Source organism: Heterocephalus glaber, unplaced genomic scaffold (genome assembly GCF_053883595.1).
Source record: "Heterocephalus glaber isolate CG9 unplaced genomic scaffold, H.glaber_assembly_v1.0 deba00001687, whole genome shotgun sequence".
NCBI classification, from domain to species: domain Eukaryota; kingdom Metazoa; phylum Chordata; class Mammalia; order Rodentia; family Bathyergidae; genus Heterocephalus; species Heterocephalus glaber.
In genome coordinates, this window is record NW_028258412.1 from 23,291,499 (window position 1) to 23,312,941 (window position 21,443).

The 21,443-nt window shown below is 57.6% G+C and overlaps 1 protein-coding gene across 7 annotated transcripts in view; it reads left to right on the top strand.

Moving 5' to 3' along the window:
• Nucleotides 1-21,443, top strand: part of Dnah10 (dynein axonemal heavy chain 10) — a 98,312-nt gene that overhangs the window by 74,091 nt on the left and 2,778 nt on the right. For 3 of the 7 annotated variants that reach the window (XM_021257625.2, XM_021257627.2, XM_021257626.2), the window contains 24 exons: nt 543-746; nt 1,494-1,574; nt 3,833-4,030; nt 4,626-4,787; nt 5,275-5,449; nt 7,907-8,088; nt 8,925-9,061; nt 9,485-9,702; nt 10,834-11,055; nt 11,161-11,308; nt 12,124-12,403; nt 12,499-12,728; nt 13,205-13,478; nt 14,891-14,995; nt 15,407-15,561; nt 16,427-16,581; nt 17,888-18,071; nt 18,357-18,557; nt 18,963-19,172; nt 19,503-19,598; nt 20,014-20,185; nt 20,444-20,575; nt 20,732-20,943; nt 21,032-21,199. In XM_021257625.2, the coding sequence (XP_021113284.2) occupies nt 543-746; nt 1,494-1,574; nt 3,833-4,030; nt 4,626-4,787; nt 5,275-5,449; nt 7,907-8,088; nt 8,925-9,061; nt 9,485-9,702; nt 10,834-11,055; nt 11,161-11,308; nt 12,124-12,403; nt 12,499-12,728; nt 13,205-13,478; nt 14,891-14,995; nt 15,407-15,561; nt 16,427-16,581; nt 17,888-18,071; nt 18,357-18,557; nt 18,963-19,172; nt 19,503-19,598; nt 20,014-20,185; nt 20,444-20,575; nt 20,732-20,943; nt 21,032-21,199 (4,301 nt within the window). The other 4 variants (XM_087198034.1, XM_087198035.1, XR_002394580.2 and 1 more) reach the window with 4 other exon arrangements.

Here is a 21,443-nt window from a genome sequence, read left to right on the forward strand (position 1 = left end):
AGAAAAAAAGTTTTTGCTGATGTGGTTAAGAATCCTGAGATGACATCCTGGATTTGGGGTGGGTCCTGAATTGAGTGACCGCTGTCCTTATAAGAGAAAGCAGAGGGAGACTTGAGACTACAGGAGGAGGCCTTGGAAAGACACAGCAGAGACGGGAGTGACAAGGCCACAAGCCAAGGGATGCCTGGAGCCCCCAGGAACTGGAGGAGAAGGGAAGTGCCCTCCCTCAGAGCTTTGGTGGAAGGTGGCCCTGTGACACCTTTGTTTCAGGCCTCTGGCCTCTAGAACTTGAGAGGCTGAATTTCATTGTTGTTTTAAACCACCCAACTGGTGGTAATTAATTAGGGCTTCCTGGGAAGCTGCCGGCCTCTGTCCAGTCCTCTGCCCAGGAGATGTCCTGTGTCACGGGGCAGTGTGGTGATGCAGCCGCCCCGGCCCAGCCTGCGACCTCTGCCCTCTCTGCCCCTTGCACTTCCGTCATGGCAGCCGGGCTGGGGAGCTGATGGCCAGACACAGAGCCAGCTCCCACGTCTGTGTTGCAGGCATTGTCCCTGCACTGTTCCCTGAGGAAGAGAAGGAGGGCATCCTGAGCCAGCTCATGCAGGAGGCCTCCAAGCATGGCATGGGCCCGGCCAAGGAGTCCGTGTGGCAGTACTTTGTAAACAAGAGTGCCAACAACCTGCACATCATCCTGGGCATGTCGCCCGTTGGGGACACACTGCGGACCCGCTGCAGGAATTTCCCAGGTACCTTGAGGCAGAGGCTCCAAATCCCTTATCCCAGGAGCAGGGCGTGGCCAAGGGAACCCAGCCACCCTCTCCTGAGCCTCTGTCAACGAAGGGAAACAGGACGCAGCGTAAGGAGAATGGGGCCTTGGACTGGGGGTGCTGCTGCCTGAAGATTCCTGATGCCCTTCAGGCACGGGCCATGCCCACCCTCCTGAGTAATGGGGCCACAGCACTGGACAGTGGCTCTCAGGCCCCTCCCAGTTGGGACAGTCCTGCCAGCCTTGTAGAAACCACAGTGCCCGCCTTTAGCACACAGGTTTCTAGCGGGGCCTGGTGGCCCACACCTGTCATCCCAGCACTCTGAGAGGCTGAGGCAGGAGGATCGCAAGTTCAAGCCTAGCCTGGGCAACTTAGCGTCCTAGCAAGATCCTGTCTCGGAATAATAAGGGCTGGGGAATGAAGCTCAGTGGGAAGGCCCTCGGTTCAGTCCCCGCTGCTGAAAAAAAAGAGTTTCCCGAGTGGGGGGTGGCTCCCCAGGGGACATCTGACTGTGTCCGGAGACATCTTTAGCTGTGACAGCACAAGGCAGACAAAAGGATGCTGCTAAACACTGTGAGAGGCACAGCCAGCTCCGGCAAGGGAGGATCGCCTGCCTGAGGAGCTCTGCTCTGGGCAGCCAGACTCAGGCAGCACAGTGCAGCCACTACCGTGGTGGCTTCCAGAGATGGCTCCAGTGCAGAAGGACCGTTTCTCTCTCTTTGCTAGGCCTTGTGAACAACACTGGCGTTGACTGGTTCATGCCCTGGCCTCCCCAAGCCCTGAATGCGGTTGCAAGGTCATTCTTGGGTAAGTCACAGCCATCGCGGGGACCATGTCCTTTGTCTAACGAAGCAGCTCCTTTAGCACTTTTCTGACTTGCAGTTTGGTCCTGTATGTTCCTTCTCTGGAAACCCCTATGGCAACAAGAGACTTTTAGCATTAGTGTTTCTGTGTTTTAGTCCAAAGGGATTTCAGGAGACTTACAAGGAGAACTTAGAATGAAAATCGGTTAGGGAGCATTAAAATCAGGAGTTGGTACACCATGGCCTGCTGCTACACGCAGCCCACTGCTTGTTCTGATGAATAGAGTTATTGAAACATGAACTCACTCAGTAATCCACATGGTAAATTTGCACCACACTGCTTTGTACCACAACTGTAGTCGTCAGCTGGCCCTTCATAGCCTAAGTACGCTGCCCCGCCATCCAAAGGACACTGGGGCTGCTTGGGGAATGATCATCTGTCAGCTCTGACTTTCTCTCTCTATCCAGAGTTTCCGGCACCATCAGCCTTAGATACTAATCCCTACATAGGAGAGCAAGTCGGTTTATCTGAAGGGAAAATCTTTTTCTCTAGACCTGATGAACAGATTTACGACAAATGCCACTGGGTGACCTTATAGTTTCAACCTTATACATAAACTTGTACCCAATAAATAATAAATAAACAGTCCTTCCAAGCAAGCTGAAGCCATAACTTTGATGACAACGTGATTTTCCTGGGAAGGAAGGCAAGAGAATTCCCCTTCTGATGCTAGAACTCGGGCCAGTGAGGCTCTTCTGTAAGGGTCCAGGTGGTAAACATTACCTTGGCTGCCACTGCCAGTCCTGCCACTATATCCAGAGAGCCACCAGAGACAATATGTAAATGAATGGCTGTGGCTGTGTTCTAATAAAACTTGATTTACACGGGCAAGTGGAGGGCCGGATTTGTCCTTTGGGCTGTAATCTGCCGACCGGATGTAGCATACCCTGGTTTCCGTAGGGGAATCGGCCATTTCCCTGGGTTAACACCTAGATTTATGTTCTGCATTATAAATAATGCTGCCTATGGGCCGGGAATTTAGCTCAGTGGTGCTGCTGCCTGCCTCACAAGTGCAAGGTCCTGAGTTTGATCCCTGGAACCAAAATAATAATAATGATGATGATGATGCCTAGAATTTGCTTAGTTAATTCCTAGAGTTGTAATGACTGCTCCAAAATGTGAAGATTTGTTAGGTAAAGTTTTTGTGCACTCTATACCCTGGTATAACTCAGGATCAGATCTGCAGAACCTGAGCCAATCCATACTTTGTGTCAGACTTTTCTTCCCTTAGTAGAAGACAGAGCTGGGAGGCTGAGGCAGGGGGATCACCCTGAGTTCAAGGGCGCCCTGGGCTACACAGTGAGTTCAGGGCCACCCTGGGCTACACAGTGAGTTCAGGGCCAGCCTGGGCTACACAGTGAGACCCTGTCTCGAGAGAGAGCGAGAGAGAGAGAGAGAGAGAAAGAGAGAGGGAGAGAGGAGAGACATGTCCGTATCTGTCAGGCGGTCTGAGTGCCCTGGAAGCCATCACGAGCTCTTCCAGTGTGCTGGATGTGGGGCTCCGGCTGAGCACGGCTGAGTAAGCCCTGTGTGCACCTGGGGAGGTGGCCATCAGGGGAGGGGCAGGGCAGGATGAGGTGTGGCCCTGCCTGGAGGCCCTGGCCCGTGGCCCACGGTGTCCTAGTCCTTAGGGCAGACAGAGGTTCCTGCAGTTGGGATGCAGGATCGGCCTCTGTTAGAGGAGTCGGCAGAGCGGGTATCAGGGGTCCACAAACGCCACCCACAATGGTCACTGCTCTTTTCCTGTTTGTATTAATTTTAAAAATCTTTATAAATTTTGGACAAGTATACTTCTGGGACGAATTACATTCCTAGTGTGCAGCCATCACCACCACCTATTTTGGAAACTCCCCATCATCTACACTGAGGCTCCGCCCCATCAAATACGCACATGAGCTCCTTTCCGGCTGGGTCCCCTCCACTCTGCTCCGTGTTGTTCAAGTTCACAGGGCCAGCAGAGCCTCTTGGAGTCGGCCCCATGAGGGCCGCCCCGGGGCAGCTCGGATCACCGTGTCCTTGCTCTGTGGTGGCCCTGGCCGTCCTATGGCTGCACCCCTCTCCCCTGGTCACGGTCCCTCTCGCTCCTGGCCACGGCGAACTGTGCTGCGCGACGCTGGTCTGCGGGTCCCATCTGCAGCCTTTGGGCGCGCTGGGGCCCTGGACACAGGGTGATGCTGCTGCCCTCCGCCCGCCCTCTCCAGGGGACAATCCGATGATCCCGGCCGAGAACATGGAGGGCCTGGTGGAGCACATGGTACTGGTGCACCAGTCCGTGGAGGGCTTCAGCCAACAGTTCCTACAGAAGCTGCGGCGCAGCAACTACGTCACCCCCAAGAACTACCTGGATTTCATTCACTCGTACTCCAGGCTGCTGGACGAGAAGATGCAGGGGAACATAGGTGAGCGGGCAGAGGCTGCACCCAGCCAAGTTGTGCTCCTTGGAGCCAGGATCTGGGCGCTCATCCCTACTCTTTTTCTTCCCTTTTTCCTTCCTTCCTTCCACCTCCAGTGCTGGGGGTTGAACCCAGGGCCTTCTCACTGAGCTACATCCCCAGCCCTTCTTTCATTTTTTATTTAGAGACAGGGTCTCTCTGGGTGGCTAGATTGCCCAGGCTGGCTCATTGACCCTCCTGCCTCAGCCTCTCAGAGTCCTCAGGTGTCAGGTGTGTGCCACCACGCCGGGCCGTGCTGGCCTTTTCTTAAAGCAGGTTTCCCTCAGCAAGCCCAGATGTTGGGGGGCTGTTCTCCTGTGGGTAGGATGCCAGTGTTCCCTGAATTTTATTTTCAGTGCTGGCCGTGCAGACGTTGTTTGGGGCCCAAAGCGCTCTGTGGGCCGAGGCTGTTTAGAAACAGCTCTGGGCTGGGAGGCGGGGTCTCCAGATTCATTGTGGTGGAGTCTGCTGGGGGTTGGGGGGGCTGGACTGGAAGACAAGGGGCCCCTGGGGGCTCAGGCAGTGCTGAGGGGACAGTGACCAGCGCTGTCTGGGGTCCCAGCGCAGTGCAGGCGGCTGGAGGGCGGGCTGGACAAGCTGAAGGAGGCCACCGTGCAGCTGGCCGAGCTGAAGGAGAAGCTGGCCGAGCAGAAGGTTGTGCTGGCAGAGAAGTCGGCCGCCTGCGAGACCCTGCTAGAGGAGATCGCCACCAACACTGCCATCGGTGAGCGGGCGTGGACATGGGCCAGGTGCACAGGGCGGGATGGACAGAGACACCGGCTGCTGCAGGCCTGAGCACCCGGCCCGAGGCTCCAGCCTTCCTCCGGGGAGCCTCGCCTGCTCACCTTTGAACATCTTTCCCTTTCTCAGTTCGGACGCGCAGTTGTGCACGTTGGGGGGGACACTGGGAAGGGCGCAGGGCCTCCAGCTCGTCAGGACCCACGACCTCATCTTAGTCGGTCATTTCCTTTCACATGAGACCCCGAAGGGAGGGTCCCGTCACATGGCCTTGGAGGGCACTGGGGTTCGGGCCCCACAGGTGGACAGTGTGGGTGCAGTGGCCGAGGGACACTTGAGCCTGGTCAGTGTCCCAGGGCAAAGGCAGTGGGGACTGGAGAGAGGGGAAGAAGTGGGGAGAGGCAGGGTCGGGGTGGGGTGTGGGTGATCAGGGAGAATGGTCAGTCTGTGGGGACCCCGCCCGTGCCCCGCAGCGGAGGAGAAGAAGAAGCTGGCGGAGGAAAAAGCCACGGAGACTGAGGAGCAGAACAAGGTCATCGCGGTGGAGAGGGCCGAGGCCGAGAGGGCGCTGGCCGAGGTCTTGCCCACCCTGGAGGCTGCCACGCTGGAGCTGCAGAAGCTGGAGAAATCGGATGTGACCGAGATCAGGTGACAGTGCCTCTGCACCCACCGCCCCGGCACCCCTGTGCGTGCCCTGCAGCTCCACCTTGCGTTCCTGCCCCTTCCCCCAGTGCCTGTGTCCTTGCGCTCTGATGTGGCTTGGTGTGGGTTCGATTCCCAGCACGGGGGTGGGGTTGAGTGCACTCAGCCCGGCTCTGCCTCTGTTCTGCTGTGTGACCTTGGGCAAGTCACCTGACCCCTGTGCTCCCATCTCCTCGTGTGTGAAACACGGAGGATGCCGATGCCTCCTCCTGCTTCAGAGCGGCTGTGAGGAGCCAGCGAGAGACGTCAAGAGCTCTCAGAACCGGGCCCGATGCACAGCCAGCATCGTGAGAACCTTAGCTCTGGTCACAGTCCCGCAGCGGAGCCTGCCACCAGCCTGGCCCAGGTGACCAGCATTCAGCTTCCACCTTTGGAGCGCTGGCAGCTGTCCTGGAGGCGCCTGCTCTCCCACAGCCTCGCCAGCAGAGGGCGCCACCTTCACAGATGAAAAGGGGCCCTTGGTGTGGTTTTCATGTGCTTTCCCTCAGGACGAGCGAGGTGGCCTTTTACATTTGTGAGAAATGTGTGTAAGACTCACGTGGCCTCCCTGTCTGTGGCCGGCCTCGTACACTGTCCATGTATTTGCTGGGTGGTGGTTGTTATTGCTGCTTTTGCTCTTTCTTAGCCATGTTCAGGGTTTTGCTTTTGCGGTGCTGGGGTCGGAACCCAGGGCCTGGTGCTCGCTGGGTGGGCAGCCCCCTCCCAGGGCTCCCAGCCCTCCTGGGGCGAGATTCGCTGTCCACCTGTGAGTGAGTCACAGGTATTTTCCCACCTGGCACTGACTGACTTTGTTAATGAGGTCTGTGTGATATTTGTTTTTGCTGTTTATGTTTTTGTGGCAGATTTTAGCAGTATTCCATGTCATGACTTTTACTGTTGTTGTTGTTATTATTATTATTAGGCAGGCCCAGGGATTGGACCCCCGGCCTCACACATGCGGGACAAATGCTCTACCACTGAGCTGCAACTTCAGCCCTAGGTTGTGGCTTTCACACCCCAAGTCATAGTTAAATCTTTGCCATTGTGAGATTGTAAAACACTTGTCCCGTGGTTTCTTCCTGTACTTTTATAGTTTAAGTTTTGGATGTAAATCTTACCTCTTTGGTGTTCCCCCCGGGGTTCCATGTGAGTATGGACCACACACGCACACGCACACACACACACACATGCATGCATATGCAGGTGACTACAATCTGGCCTTCTGTGGGTCATTTGGTCGTGCAGTGTGACGGGCCAGCACTTCCACCTTGACAGCTTTGCAACCCTTTCGTTCCTTAAAAGCCCCTGCTTTCTGCAGTGCTCACGGAAATGACTACATTAAGTCGGGAAGACAAGGGTGTCTGCGAAGGGAAGTGAATGCCGCCTTTGTCCGGCTGGTGACCTTGCTCCCTGGGGGAGCCCCTCTGTACATGGGGACATGGTATCAGGGATGCTGGGCAGAGATGCTGGGCAGGCACTGGCAGTTGCTTGTGGGAAGAGCAGAGGCCGCTGGCAGTGGGCACCGTGCAGACCCTGGGAGGACAGGATGGGGCGGTGACTGGTATTTTGCCCCAGGATGGGCAGTGCTGTGCACGTTCTCTTCGCCTCTTCCTCCTCCCCAGCCCAGTTCACGCTGTGATGGAGGGAGGGACCCACAGGGAGCAGTGGGCCTCGGGGCTCCAGACAGCTCCCCAAACCTGCAGGTGGAGGCAGGGAGCCCGAAGGGGCGGGCTGTGTTCTCAAGGTGCAGGCTGGGGCTCATTTGGCCTTGGCCCTGGAAATGCCTGCTCGATTTCTCCTGCCCGGGGCTGGCTTTCCTCAGCCCCAGAGGGACCTTCTAATGTCGTGGACCTTCCAAGCGTGGCCTGTTTCCAGTAGTGCCCAAGGATGCCCATGTCTCTGCCCCGGCTCCCTGGGCACTGCGAGGCTTCACAGCTGCCTGTGCCCGGCCGTGGGCACCGCCCGCTTGCCTGGGTTTCACATCAGACATCCCGTCTCCTGTTTCTCAGGGCTCCTGTTCTCCAGAGGGCCGGGGACACTGGCGTCTGGCATGGGGGGCAGGGTGACCATCATGGCAGCCAAGGAAAACAACTAGGACTCTGGCCTGGACAGAGCAGTGTGGGCACCGTGTCCTCCAGGGCTCCCAGCCAGCACAGGCAATGGGGACCTCACTGACAGTGGCCGTAATGACAGCAGAGTTCGGGGACTCCATTGCCCCGCTGTAATTAAAAGGCTGCTTCTCAGGCTGCACGCTGACCTGGGGGTGCACAGTCTGGGCCGGCCTAAGCTGGCACTTCAACCACAGAGGTGTGGCTGGGCAGAAGCCCGGTCTGGAACCCGCCGGCTGAGACCTGCCCTGCCTCTGCCCTGCCTCTGCCCACCCCAGCCATGCCCTGGCTCTGACCCCGAGCCTCTGTCCCCCAGGTCGTTCGCGAAGCCCCCGAGGCAGGTGCAGACGGTGTGCGAGTGTATCCTCATCTTGAAGGGCTACCGAGAGCTCAACTGGAAGACGGCCAAGGGCGTGATGTCTGACCCCAACTTCCTGCGCTCCCTGATGGAGCTGGACTTCGACTCCATCTCCCAGAGCCAAGTCAAAAACATCAAGGGTGAGTGTGGACGGGTGCAGGGAGTCTGCCTGCGGATAGGCCGGGGCCTCATCGGGGCAGGGGGCCGATGTCACTGGGCCCTGAAGGAGGGAACAGGACTGTCCCCGGAGGAGAGGGCAGCTCCACCTGACGGACACTGTGTGATCGGCTCAGCCGCGCTGGCTCCCTCGGTGGGAACAGGGTCTTCCTGTGACAGCCATTGGCTCTGTCCACTGTGTGTCTCAGCCAGGTGGCACCAAGGTTGGCCGTCAGGGGCCAGACCTGGGGCTGGGACAGCATCACCCACAGCCAGCCCGAGTTCCCGTGTGCCCACGATGTCTTTAGGGTACAGCTCAGTGGTGAGCGCTTGCCCAGCTTTCATGAGGCCCTGGGCTCCATCCCCAGCAAGTTCACACTGTCGAGGTTTGTTTAGAACCTTTGAAGCAAATGCTGTTCTCACCCCCTTAAAAGCAAAAGTAAACTAAACACAGACACAACAACAGCCGTGACGCCCCAAGGAGCCTGCTGCTCGGATGGCTTTGCACCCTGCGAGGGTCCCCTGGGGAGGGTGCAGGCTGAGGTGACAGGCACCCTGGCACGGCTGGGGGCCCCAGTTAGCTGCATGAGCTGAGCCACCTCAGGGCTTCGCTGGGGTCCTCCCGGGGTGCTGGTGTCATAGCGCGCCCTGACCACCCACACACTCCTTCCTGTCTGACCCCCGTGGTCCTTTGAGGTACTGCCTGGACTCTGCCCCAGGCCACAGGAGTAAGGAGCTAACTGTACCTCCGTCTCGCAGGCAGCTGCTTTCCAGCTGTGTTGCCCGCAGTGAAGCGCGCTGACCTCTCTCTGACCTCTAGGCCTCTTGAAGACCCTTAGTACCACGATGGGGGAGATGGAGGCTGTTAGCAAGGCGGGGCTGGGCATGCTGAAGTTCGTGGAGGCCGCCATGGGCTACTGCGACGTCTTCAGGGAGGTCAAACCCAAAAGAGACAAGGTAGCCCCTGGGCCCGAGGCGCAGCAGCCTTCACACTCCGCAGCTCTGCAGAGAGCTGGGAGACTCCGGATGTCTCCCCCACCGTGGGCAGCCCTGAGCTACAGCCCTCACTTAGACACAGGCAGGGGCAGGCTGAGGGGCACGGGTTTCAGATCGGCCGTGAAAAGCACAAGACAGGAGAAGTCCGGGCTCCTTCTGTGGGCCCAGAGCAGAGTGGCGAACCTTGGGCACCTGGGAGGAAAACTCCCACGCCTCGGGCCCAGGGTGCAGTTTCCCACTGTGCAGTGGAGATTTTGCAGCCAGTAGTTGAAGAGGTGGCCAGGGGAGAAGCCAGGTGCCTTGCCGGGGCCCCCGGTGGCCAGGAGCAGACGATCGTCACTAGAGCCCACTTCATCTCTGCCCCACTCCTGCCCCTCCGCCCAGGTGGCCAAGCTGGAGCGGAATTTCTACCTGAGCAAACGGGAGCTGGAGTGGATCCAGAATGAGCTGGCCACCATCCAGAGAGAGCTGGAAGCTCTGGGGGCCAAGTATGAGGCCGCCATCCTGGAGAAGCAGAAGCTGCAGGAGGAAGCGGAGGTCATGGAAAGGTGGCTGATCGCGGCGGACAAGCTCATCTCGGGCTTGGGATCAGAGAATGTCAGGTCCGTGGGCACCCCGGGGTGGTGCTGGGGCTCACGTGGCTGGTCAGGGGAGGCCAGCAGCAGCATTTCTGGCCTCGTGGATTCTTTGTTTCATGATGCGTTTTATATAAAACCCACGTGTTGAGTGGCTTTAGGGTTATCTCGGGCAAGGTGGCCCAGGACCATTTTGTAGACTGTTGTTGACAGTCCTGAGTGTCACTTATGCAGTAACCATTGAGGGCTGAAGGAGCCAATGAGGTGAGAGACAGAGCCAGTGCCCAGCTGTGGGGATGTTGGCTTCCTGGTGGCCGTGAGCCCCTGCGTCCTCCTGCAGGAGCTGATCCCTGTTGCTATGGAGGTGACTCTCAGGAGCCACCTTCCTGAGCATCAGCCTTGAGTGGGTGGGGCTGTGTGACACTTTACCCGCTGGCTACGATGGCGCCTTCCAACCTGGCATCTGCGCCTGTGGGACAGAAAACACTGGAAAGCTTTCTCTGCCCATGGGAAACACACAATTTCCAATGTCTCGGAACATAGCGGGCCTTGGGCATTGAGCAGAAGCGGCCCAAGGAAGCATCACTTTCATCTCTCGGGTAGGTTCCGGCATTGGCAGGACCTGAGCTCTCAGCTCTGCCACGCATTTGGAAACAATGCAATCACCACTGGACAGGCGGCTTTGAGAGACAAGGGCCTCTGACATTTACGGAGCCCCTGTGCAGGCAAAATTCTGCCAGGCCTGGCACTGAACCAAGTTCTTTGAAGGAAAGGGGTTGCCAGGGCGGGAAATTGCAAAATGAGCTGAGGATCTCTATTTCCTAGAAAGGAAGAACACCTCGGAAAATCTTCCGATCTGGTCTTGAACCTGAGGCCCTTCTGTCTCAGCCTCCCAAGTACCAGGATTACAGGCATGCCCAGTTCACCTAGTCTTATTTATTTTTTAATTGACACCCCAGGTTTGCATGCTTCTGGCGCAGTGCCATAATTCACTGTGCACACACGCAGTGCGGAATGGGTAATTAGCATTTCCAGGCTCCAAGCCTCCCCCTTACATAGCCTCCAGCAGTGGCTCACCTGTGTCCAGGCACCTGGACAGGAAGCGTCTCCAGGCCTCAGTGGCCCCCTGCTGGAAGCTCAAGCTGCCCCCCCCCCCAGGTGGCTGAAGGACCTGGACGAGCTGGTGCGCCGGCGCGTGAAGCTGCTGGGCGACTGCTTGCTGTGCGCCGCCTTCCTGAGCTACACAGGCGCCTTCACCTGGGAGTTCCGTGAGGAGATGGTGAGGCGGGTGTGGCAGAGCGACATGCTGGAGCGCGGCATCCCCCTGAGCCAGCCCTTCCACCTGGAGAGCCTGCTCACAGACGACGTGGAGGTCAGCAGGTGTGGCAGCCAGCAGGCAGCGCGGGCGTGGCCGGGCGGGGAAGCTGGGCGGGTGGCAGACTGCTCCACGACCACGACCACCCCACCGTGGCTGCCGCCCTGCAGGTGGGGCTCCCAGGGGCTGCCGCCCGACGAGCTGTCCGTGCAGAATGGCATCCTCACCATGCGGGCCAGCCGCTTCCCGCTCTGCATCGACCCCCAGCAGCAGGCGCTCAACTGGGTCAAGAGGAAGGAGGAGAGGAACAACCTGCGGGTAGGACAGGCTTACCCCGTGCTGGTCCCCAGGCTGCTCTCGGGCACTGCCACCTCCACTCCTGGGCACCACGCCTAGGGCTGGGCCACCTGCGTCCTCTGCAGGTCTGGGCGTGGGGCCCTGGGTCAGGGTCACGGCTGGACTGATGTCATTCACTGTCTTCTATCAGTCGCCCGCACACAGTTCAGCGGGTCTGGACCATTTACAGAGTTGATAACAGCTGCCAGAGTCACCCCAAAAGAAAATGCTGCATCCTTCAGTGTCACCCACCAAACCCTTCCCTGCTCCCCTCCCCTGGCCCCTGGCAAGCACTGATACATTTTCCATCTTGACGATTGGCCTGTTCTGAATATTTCCTGTGAATGGGATCAGACACAATGTGGCTGTTTCTGGCAAGGGTCATCCCTGTGGCAGCTTGTGTCTGTGCTGTGTTCCTTTTTCATGACTGAGTAATACTCTGCTGTCCAGAATAGGACTTGTGCTTCTTTACCCCTGCATCAGTTGGTGGACATCAGGGTTCTTTCCACTTTTTGGCTGCTGTGAACATTCGTGTTCACAGTTTTTATTTGGATGCATGCTTTAGTCCTCTTGGGTACATATCCAGGAGTGGGGGCCCTGCGGCTCAGTCACTTTTTGCTGAACTCATTAACAAACACGATTTTCAGCTTTCCCATCTCCTGCCTATGTTCTGCCCTTGCTTCCCTCTCCATTCTTGTCACCTCTTGCTCCCCTCCGTGACCCCAACAAGTGTTCTCACTCGCCCCCCAACACGGGCATGTTCAACATACCGGTTTCCACCTCCGCTCCCTCTGCAGACCGCGTCCTTCAACGACCCCAACTTCCTCAAGCAGCTGGAGATCTCCATCAAGTACGGGACCCCATTCCTGTTCCACGATGTGGACGAGTACATCGACCCCGTGATCGACAACGTGCTAGGGAAGAACATCCGGTGCACGCAGGGCCGGCAGTTCATCATCCTGGGCGACAAGGAGGTGGACTACAACTCCAACTTCCGGCTGTACCTCAACACCAAGCTGGCCAACCCCAGATACTCACCGGCTGTGTTTGGCAAGGCCATGGTCATCAACTACACGGGTGAGGGGCTGGGCCCACCCCGAGTGCAGCCAAGGGGCCGGTGGGAAGCGGCTCGGCCGGCGTGAGGCCCACATGACACGGTGTCCCCGCCCCAGTGACACTCAAGGGCCTGGAGGACCAGCTGCTGAGTGTGCTGGTGGCCCACGAGCGGCGCGAGCTGGAGGAGCAGCGGGAGCACCTGATCCAGGAGACCAGCGAGAACAGGAACCTGCTCAAGGACCTGGAGGGCTCCCTGCTTCGAGAGCTGGCCACGTCCACGGGCAACATGCTGGACAATGCCGAGCTGGTGCAGACGCTGGAGGACACCAAGTCCAAGGCCACGGAGGTGCGGGCGGGGGCACACTGGCCCCAAGGGTCCCAGACACCCTTGTCGTGCCGGTGGCCCCTTTCAGTTGAGAGTGGCAGAAAGGCCAGGCATGGCTACAGGTAGGGCTGGATCTAGCACTCCAAGAATGCCCTCTGCACTAGCTTTCTCTGCTGCTTCTGGGCTGGGCCATAGGCTGAGCTGGCCTCATTCTTTGTCAGATGGGAGGACAAGTGAGTCTTTTCCTGTTCCTGTCACCTAAGTCACATGGCCTGGGATACTTGGTGCGGATTGGCTGGGCCAGGGTCACGTGGGGAATGAAAGGTGGCAGTGAGTGGCTGTCACCAGCGAGGGACACAAGGCAGGGGTTTGAACAGACAGCTGCCTGCCACCTCCTCCCGAGGCTCCACCGTGGTCCCCAGCAGGGGACTCTTTGTGCCCGCACCTCCTGTCCATCTCAGCCCTTCCCATTTCCGGGTGACAAGCGCCTCCCTCAGGTCTCGGAGAAGCTCAAGCTGGCAGAGAGCACGGCGCAGGACATCGACCGGCTGCGGGACGGCTACCGGCCAGCGGCCCGGAGGGGCGCCATCCTCTTCTTTGTCCTGTCCGAGATGGCGCTGGTGAACTCCATGTACCAGTACTCTCTCATCGCCTTCCTGGAGGTCTTCGGGCTGTCGCTGAAGAAGTCGCTGCCAGATTCCATCCTCACGAAGCGCCTGCGGAACATCACAGACACGCTGACCTTCAACATCTACAACTACGGCTGCACAGGTGAGCTGGGTGGCCTGCAGGGGGGGCTGTGGGACAAGGGTCAAGGGGCTGTGAGGAGAGAACCGTCTGGGCTGGGTGTGGTGGCCCACATCTGTGACCCTGGCACTCTGGGAGGCTGGGGCAGGAGCATCCCACATTCTAAGCCCAGTCTGGTCAACTTAGTGAGACCGTGTATCCAAGTAAACATAAAGAAAAGGGCTGGGGGTACAGCTTGCCACAAAGGCCCTGAGCTTAATCCTCTGTGCCACAAAATCAAACAAACAAGAATGTTTAAAGCACCACTTTTTTTTTCTTTTTCTTTTGGTACCGGGGATCGAACTCAGGTCCTTGCGCTTGCAAGGCAGGTGGTGGAACCACTGAGCTAAATCCCCAGCTCACAAGCACCACTTTCTAAAACAGCATCTTTGGGGAGACACAATTCACGCACCATAAACTCATGCTTGAGAGAGGTGCAGCTCCCTCCATGGTGTAGAGGTGCGCAGGGTGGGACAGCCACCCCTACTGTCTGGGACACAGCCTGGGAGTGAGACCTACGGCTCCGCAGCTGCCCCCGGTTTCTCCCGCCTCTGCCCCTCATGTCCTCTCTCAGGGCGTGGATCCATCTGTTCTGGACGAAAGGATCAGCCAGCGCATGACTTTTCCCGGCTGGCTTTTCACTTGGCCTGGTTTTCGGGATCTGTCCATGTTGTGGCAAGTGTCAGGGTCACCACTATATGGCTGAATGCTGCCCCGTTTGACCCTTAGGATGCTGCTGCTAGGAACATTCATGTGCAGGTCTTGGTGTGAACATGAGTGTGCGCACGTGTGTGTGGGGGTGCTGGGATGGAACCCAGGGCCTCGTGCATGCTAGGCAAGAGCTCTGTTACAAAGCTACAGCCTCGGCTTCTCATTAGTTCTTACAACAAAAAATTTCAAACGCCAAAGAGAACAGGTGAGGCTCCCCACACACCCATTACCCATCACCCAGCAGGGTCAGCTCTGCACTCGTTGACCCCACTGCACGGCTCCCTGAGTGCCCGGATGATTTCCGTCATCTGCTTGGTTTGGAACCGTCTCTCTGAATAGTAGCTATTGAGTCCTCACGGCAGGGCGGCCGTTCTCTGTAGAGGGCCACACAGTCGCAACTTCCGGCTTCGGCCTCTGTCACGGCCTCTGTCACGGCCTCTCGGCTCGGCACCCACTGTTGCCTGGTGTCGCGTGCAGGGAGGGCAAAGCACAGCACGCCGCTTGGTGCTTTTGTTTCATTTCCCTTACGTGTAAGCAAGCTGTGCATATGAAAGTCAGTCTTTAAGATGAATGTTTTAAAATCAGCCGCCAACCCTGTGTCCGTCATCTGTGTCCGTCCTGTCCCTCCATCGTCCCTGCATTGTCCGTCACCCCGGCCACCCTTCCAACCCAGTGTCCCTCCACAGGCTTGTTTGAGAAGCACAAGCTGCTCTTCTCTTTCAACATGACCATCAAGATAGAGCAAGCAGAAGGCAGAGTCCCCCAGGAGGAGTTAGATTTCTTTTTAAAAGGTAACAGATTTGCTCACCTTCATTTCCCTAACTTCCTTGACCTCCTGGCACAAGGGTGGAAGTTTGCTTGTGACAACAAACACCACCCACAAGAATTCTCCTTGATCCCTGGCTCGCAAGGGTGCCACTGGATTGGTGGCTCTGCTGGCATCTCTGGCTTGAGCAATGGTTCCGGTCAGACCTGGGGCGGCCGGCGGCTTGTGCCTAAGGGAGGCAGTGGCCAGAAGCCGTGCTGAGCTGCCTGGCCGGGGTCAGTAGTGGTGACAAGGACAAGCCTGTGCCTGGTTCCCTGCCTGGCCCCTCCCTGGGAAGTGGCCTTTTCCCCAGAGCGAGAGAAGTCAAAGTACTGAGCTGCTTGTCTGCTGTTGCCGGCACAATGGCCGTGTACTTCTCCTCCTCCGTTGTCATTAGGAAACATTTCCCTGGAGAAAAGCAAACGCAAAAAGCCCTGCACATGGTTGTCCGACCAGGGATGGGAAGACATCGTCCTCTTATCGGAGCTGTTCCCAGACAACTTTGGGCACCTTCCTGATGATGTTGAGAATCATCTTCCTGTCTGGCAAGAGGTGAGCTCATGTTTTCTCTCCCCTTGTCCTTTCTGACAACAATCACCAGATTCATTCATGGCCAGTGCCTTGTGAAAGAGAAGCTATTCCTTGAATAAAACATTCAGGGTGTAGTCATACCCTCTAGCTATCTGTGTGCATGAACTACCCACCATATGTCCATCCACCTGTCCATCCATCCATCCATCTCATTCATCCAGTCCATTTATCCATCATTCATTCATCCATCCTTCCCTTCATCATGTTATCCATCATCCATTATTCATCGTCTATCCATCTGTCCTTCATCTATCAATTCATCATCTATTATTCATTCATCTCTCTATTCAATAATCTATCCATCAGTTTATTCATCCTTCCATTATCCATTATTTATCCATCCTTGTCCATCCATCCATTGTCTGTTATTCACCATCCATCCATTCACCCAACCATCCATTGGCTGTTATTCATCTATGATCCATCCATCCATCTATCCATCCCTCCATCATCCATCCATCATTTACTATCCATCCATCCATCATCTGTTATTCATCCATCATCCATCCAGTCATCCTTCCACCATCCATTATTCACCCAGCATTACTCCATCCATCTACCCATCGATCCAAGAAACACTTACTGAGCATCTACCAGATACTCTGTCCCCAGACAGGCACTAGGGACTCCCCAGTGAGAGACTCAGTTCCTCCCTTTCTGAAATTCACAGTTTTGTTGTAGAAAACGACCACCCAAGATCAGAGGTGGCCTTGAGTTCATACATATCTAGATTCTCTTCCCTTTATGGTGGATTTTGACCCTGTCACATGACAGTGGTGGCCTATTTCTGAGTTGACACCACAGTGATGTTCTCTGCTTTCCCCAGTGGTACGACCTGGATTCGCTAGAGCAGTTTCCGTTCCCTCTGGGTTATGATAAAAGCATCAGCCCTTTCCAGAAGTTGCTTATTTTGCGCTGTTTCCGTGTGGATCGGGTCTATCGGGCAGTGACCGACTACGTGACTATAACCATGGGGGAGAAGTAAGTGCTGCTCTGTTTTCCCACCTGAGCTCAGAGGGGCAGGGCGACCGGCCCCCGAGAGAACTGGTCCGGCATCTGTGAGCTCTAGCACAGCGCCCCTCGGGACAAGGCCTCTGAGGGCCACGGGTCAGGGCAGATTTCCAGTCATGGTAGGACAGAGGCAGTGAAATTGATTTTAAGAACACATTTTATTGGGCCTGGGATTTAGCTCAGTGGTTCTGCCGCCTGCCTCGAAGGCGCAAGGACCTGAGTTCGATCCCCAGTACCAAAAAAAAAAGAACATATTTTATTTATCTGCATATGTGAAGATGTTATCATTTCAGGTAATCAGTGGAAACTTGATTGAGGTATTTTACAGGTTTTTTGTTTTGTGTTGTGTTTTGGTTCGATCTTCCAAGGCCTGTGTGAATTCACATGCACAGCACATCTCGGGTGGGACCACCGCTCAGTGGCCCCGTAAGCCTCGTGGCCGGCAGATTACATGTACAGCTCTGGCCGAGTGCGTGAAGCCAGACAGTCTCAAGGGTGCAAACCCTGATGAGCCTTGGAGGCCGGCAGGTTATGGAAATGACAGCTTCATTTTCCTCCTCTAGCTTTAAAAGAAGCTGGAAATTCACATTTTTAACCTTGACTCTCCATAATGCATAAAGAAAATGGGTTTATGTAGCTCACAATTCTGGTGGCTGGAAGTCCAAACAGCAGGGCACCAGAGTCTGGCCAGAGTCCCCTGGCTGCGTCACAACTTGGAGAAGTGGAGAGGGAAAAGCCATGTGCAAAGGAGCCCACACACAGAGGGCGCCTTGCTTTATAATGGCCTGCTCCTGTGAGGACTGACAGGGTCCTGTGAGGAGAACATTGATCCCCTCCAGGGTGGTATCGGACCACCTTCCACAAGGCTCCCCTCTTTAAGATCCTCGCCTCAAGATAATATTACTCTGGGGCCCAAGCTTCCGGCGCATGAACCGTAGGGAGGACAAACTGTGTCTAAACTATAGCAGCAACAACTTAGGAAAAAGCAAACCAGAAAGCTCCTCAGGATGTGGCTGTTTGGGACACGAGGTGGGGCCGTGGACGGGCAGCCTCTGGGTCTTGGGCCGGGGCAGACTCACCTGGAGGGCGATCGGGACAGCTGGGCACAGGCCTTCCCAGTGTGCACACGTGTGGTGCTGGAGGGCGCCAGATGGGTCCTGTCACCTGTGGCTGGGCCCATCCGTCGCAAGCGCAGAGGAGCAGCGAGGGGTTCAGGGGGACAGCCCCATCACGCCCTGGAGCCGTCCTCCTGACGGTGCCTCCCCTGTCCCCCCAGGTATGTGCAGCCCCCGATGATCAGCTTTGAAAACATTTTCGAGCAGAGCACCCCCAACTTGCCCATCGTGTTTATCCTGAGTCCCGGCTCAGACCCGGCCAGCGACCTCATGAAACTGGCTGAGCGGACTGGCTTTGGAGGAAACCGCCTCAAATTCCTTGCCATGGGCCAAGGTCAAGAAAAGGTAGTTTGTCACTGGGAAAGACGACACTGCGTGGGGTGGGCCCCTGTCTCTGCTCGAAGTGCATCCCCCCAGCTGGAACCGAGAGCCTGCGTCTCAGGGGAGTGGTTGTTTCCCGACATGGGCCGGCAGGGACCCTGCCTGAGTGGCGGTGAGGGTGAGGCTCACTCATTGTCCCCGGCTCCTCCACACAGGTGGCCTGCAGGGCGTCTACAAGGTGGCCTTTCTGGGTCGCTGGCTCCTTTGGGCTTCTGAGCAGGCTGTCACCTGTCTGTCCCCTTGGTACAGGTGGCCTTGCAGCTGCTGGAGACGGCGGTAGCCCGTGGGCAGTGGCTCATGCTACAGAACTGTCACCTCCTGGTCTGGTGGCTGAAGGACCTGGAGAAGTCCCTGGAGAAGATCACCAAGCCCCACCCCGACTTCCGGCTGTGGCTCACCACGGACCCCACCAAGGGCTTCCCTATCGGGATCCTGCAGAAGTCCCTGAAGGTCTGGCATGGCCCACTTGCCCATGGCTGCCTTCCACTCTTCCCTGTGCCCCAGGGACGGAGGCGCCCTGGCCCCCGGTGTGTGCTGGAGTCCAAGGGATCTTCACACGCCCTGTAATTTGTTCTCAGGAAATTGTTTTGGGAAGGTTCTGTCACCTCCCTTTCTCTGGGGCAGGTGGGGAAGAGCCAGGGACTTGCTTTTGACAGCTGAGGACCCGGGGTCTGAGGACCTTCTCACAACCAGTGGCCACACTGGGACAGCACCTGGTCCTGTGACTCGTCTGCCTGGGACCTTGACCCGGAGACTTGGCACTGGGGAGCAGGGAGACCCAGAAGCGCGTCTTCCGTGGCCCTTCCGGCCCAGCCCTATCCCTAAGTTCGGGGCTCTGCCTCCCGCCTGCTGCAGGTCGTCATGGAGCCGCCCAATGGGCTCAAGCTGAACATGCGCGCCACCTACTTCAAGATCTCCCCGGAAATGCTGGAGCAGTGCGCGCACCCCGCCTTCAAGCCTCTGGTCTATGTGCTGGCCTTCTTCCATGCCGTGGTGCAGGAGAGGGGGAAGTTCGGCAAGATCGGCTGGAACGTCTACTACGACTTCACCGAGTCGGACTTCCAGGTGCGGAGTGGCCAGCGCCGCCCCGATGCCACCCCGGCGGTGTGCTTCTGGCAGCTGGGTCCTGCCCGCTTTTTGTTTGTTTTTCGGTGCTGAGGGTTGAACAGGGGGCCTTGCACTGAGGTATAAACATCCTCGGCCCTTTCTAAATTCCAAAAATATTTTTGCAAACAGCCTTGCTAAGGTGCCCAGGCTGGGCTTGAGTTGCGAGTCTTCCGCTGGGGTCGCAGGCGTGCACCACCCGCCCGGCTTCTGCCCACTTTTGAGATAAGACTTGGCTGTGAAGGACTGGTGGTCTGGTTCAGGTTAGCCCTTCTGTTCCTCTCCTTTAAGGTCTGCATGGAGATTCTGAACACGTACTTAATGAAAGCCTTCCAGCAGTGTGACCCCCGGATCCCCTGGGCCAGCCTCAAGTACCTGATCGGAGAGGTAGGAGCGGCTCTCGGTCCTGAGTGAGCTCCTGGCCTCCATCCTGGGTGGAGTGCATCCGCTCCTTCCTCCTGTCCTTCGGGCATGGGGACCTCTGTGGTCTGCACAGTTCGGGCGTGGCCTCCATTCCAGAGGCAGTGTGGCTGCTGGCTGTGGGCTTTGCTGTCTGATGTTGGCCGTTTGCTGTCGTGCCCGCTCCCACACTCCCCAGGGCAGCTTCCGGCTTTGGGCCCAGTCCTGTGGACAAGCCCTCCTGCGTGCAGTCCATGTGGATGTGCAGGAGCCATGGGTGGCCGGGCGGCAGGGTCTCACTATGGCCAAGCCCGTCTTGGCCCAGGCCGGCCCCAGGCGACCAGAGCCCTGGGGTATGCGGAGGTCCCGGGTCCCTGCCACCTCCCACACGCTTCGACCGTAGGTCATGTATGGAGGACGTGCCATCGACAGCTTTGACCGCCGTGTCCTGACCACCTACATGGACGAGTACCTGGGAGACTTCCTCTTCGATGCCTTCCAGCCGTTCCACTTCTTCCAGAGCAAGGGGGTGGACTACAGACTCCCCACCGGGGACGCAAAGGGCAAGTTCGTCGGTGAGAACAGGAGCCCAGGCGTCTCAGCACGCTTCCTGCGGTGTTGGGCAGAGCGGGGTGGGGGCCCTGGCCTGTTCTCAGCCTCGGGGCTGCTCATTATTTCCTGTTCCTGTCTGGGAAGGATGGTCAGTGTGTCAGGTCCCGCCTGGAAGGGCAGAGCGGTGGCCACTCAGCGGCGGAAATCGGTCCTTGGGGGAAATTGGGCCTCAGGAGCTGAGGGCAGCTGGTGCTACAACCTGCTGTCCCCTGTGGCTCCAGAAGCCATCGAGGCCCTCCCGCTGGCCAACACACCTGAGGTGTTCGGCCTCCACTCCAACGCTGAGATCGGATACTACACGCAGGCAGCCCGGGCCATGTGGGGCCACCTGCTGGAGCTGCAGCCGCAGACCGGTGAGCTGTGTGGGGGAGGTTGAGAGCCTGGCGGGGCAGGGGCAGCCCAGGTGCTGCAGGTTGGGTCTGGGAGCTGCCCGCCTGCCCGGTAACAGGCTTCTCGGAATGCCCCACCCTCCGCCCCAAGCCTCGCTTCTCCATGTGTTCTGGTTTTAGGGGAATCCAGCAGTGGCATCGGCCGGGATGATTACATCAGCCAAGTGGCCAAGGACATAGAAAACAAGATGCCCAAGGTCTTTGACTTGGACCAGGTCCGGAAGCACCTGGGCACGGGCCTCTCGCCCACCTCGGTTGTGCTGCTGCAGGAGCTGGGGCGCTTCAACAAGCTCTCGGTGTGCATGAGCAAGTCCCTGGCCGAGCTGCAGAGGGTGAGCACGGTCCCGGGTGTAGAGCTGTCTGCGTGCAGAGCCTGGGGCTCCCGTGCGGGCGGCCTGATGGCTCTCGTCCTGCGGATAGGCCTTGGCGGGGGAAGTCGGCATGAGCAGCGAGCTGGATGACGTAGCCAGGTCTCTCTTCCTCGGGCTGATCCCTAACATCTGGAGAAAGCTGGCCCCGGACACCTTGAAGTCCCTGGGAACCTGGATGATCTACTTCCTGCGGCGGTTCAGCCAGTACACGCTGTGGGTGAGTGGCAGGGCCGTGGGGGACCTGGGAAAGCTCACAGGGGTTCTAGAAACATCCACGGATTCCAGAAGCGGGTCTGTCTTTTCCCACTTGCTCTTTGTCTGGACCTGGCAGCACACTGCCGTACACTCCTGCTGTAGGAGCGGATCTCTGTGGAGCTGGCACGCCCTTCCTAGAGGAGTCTGTCTTCCAACAGTCCCCTCCCTGTCTCCAGCGCTGGACACTCAGGCGGTTGCTGTCCGCA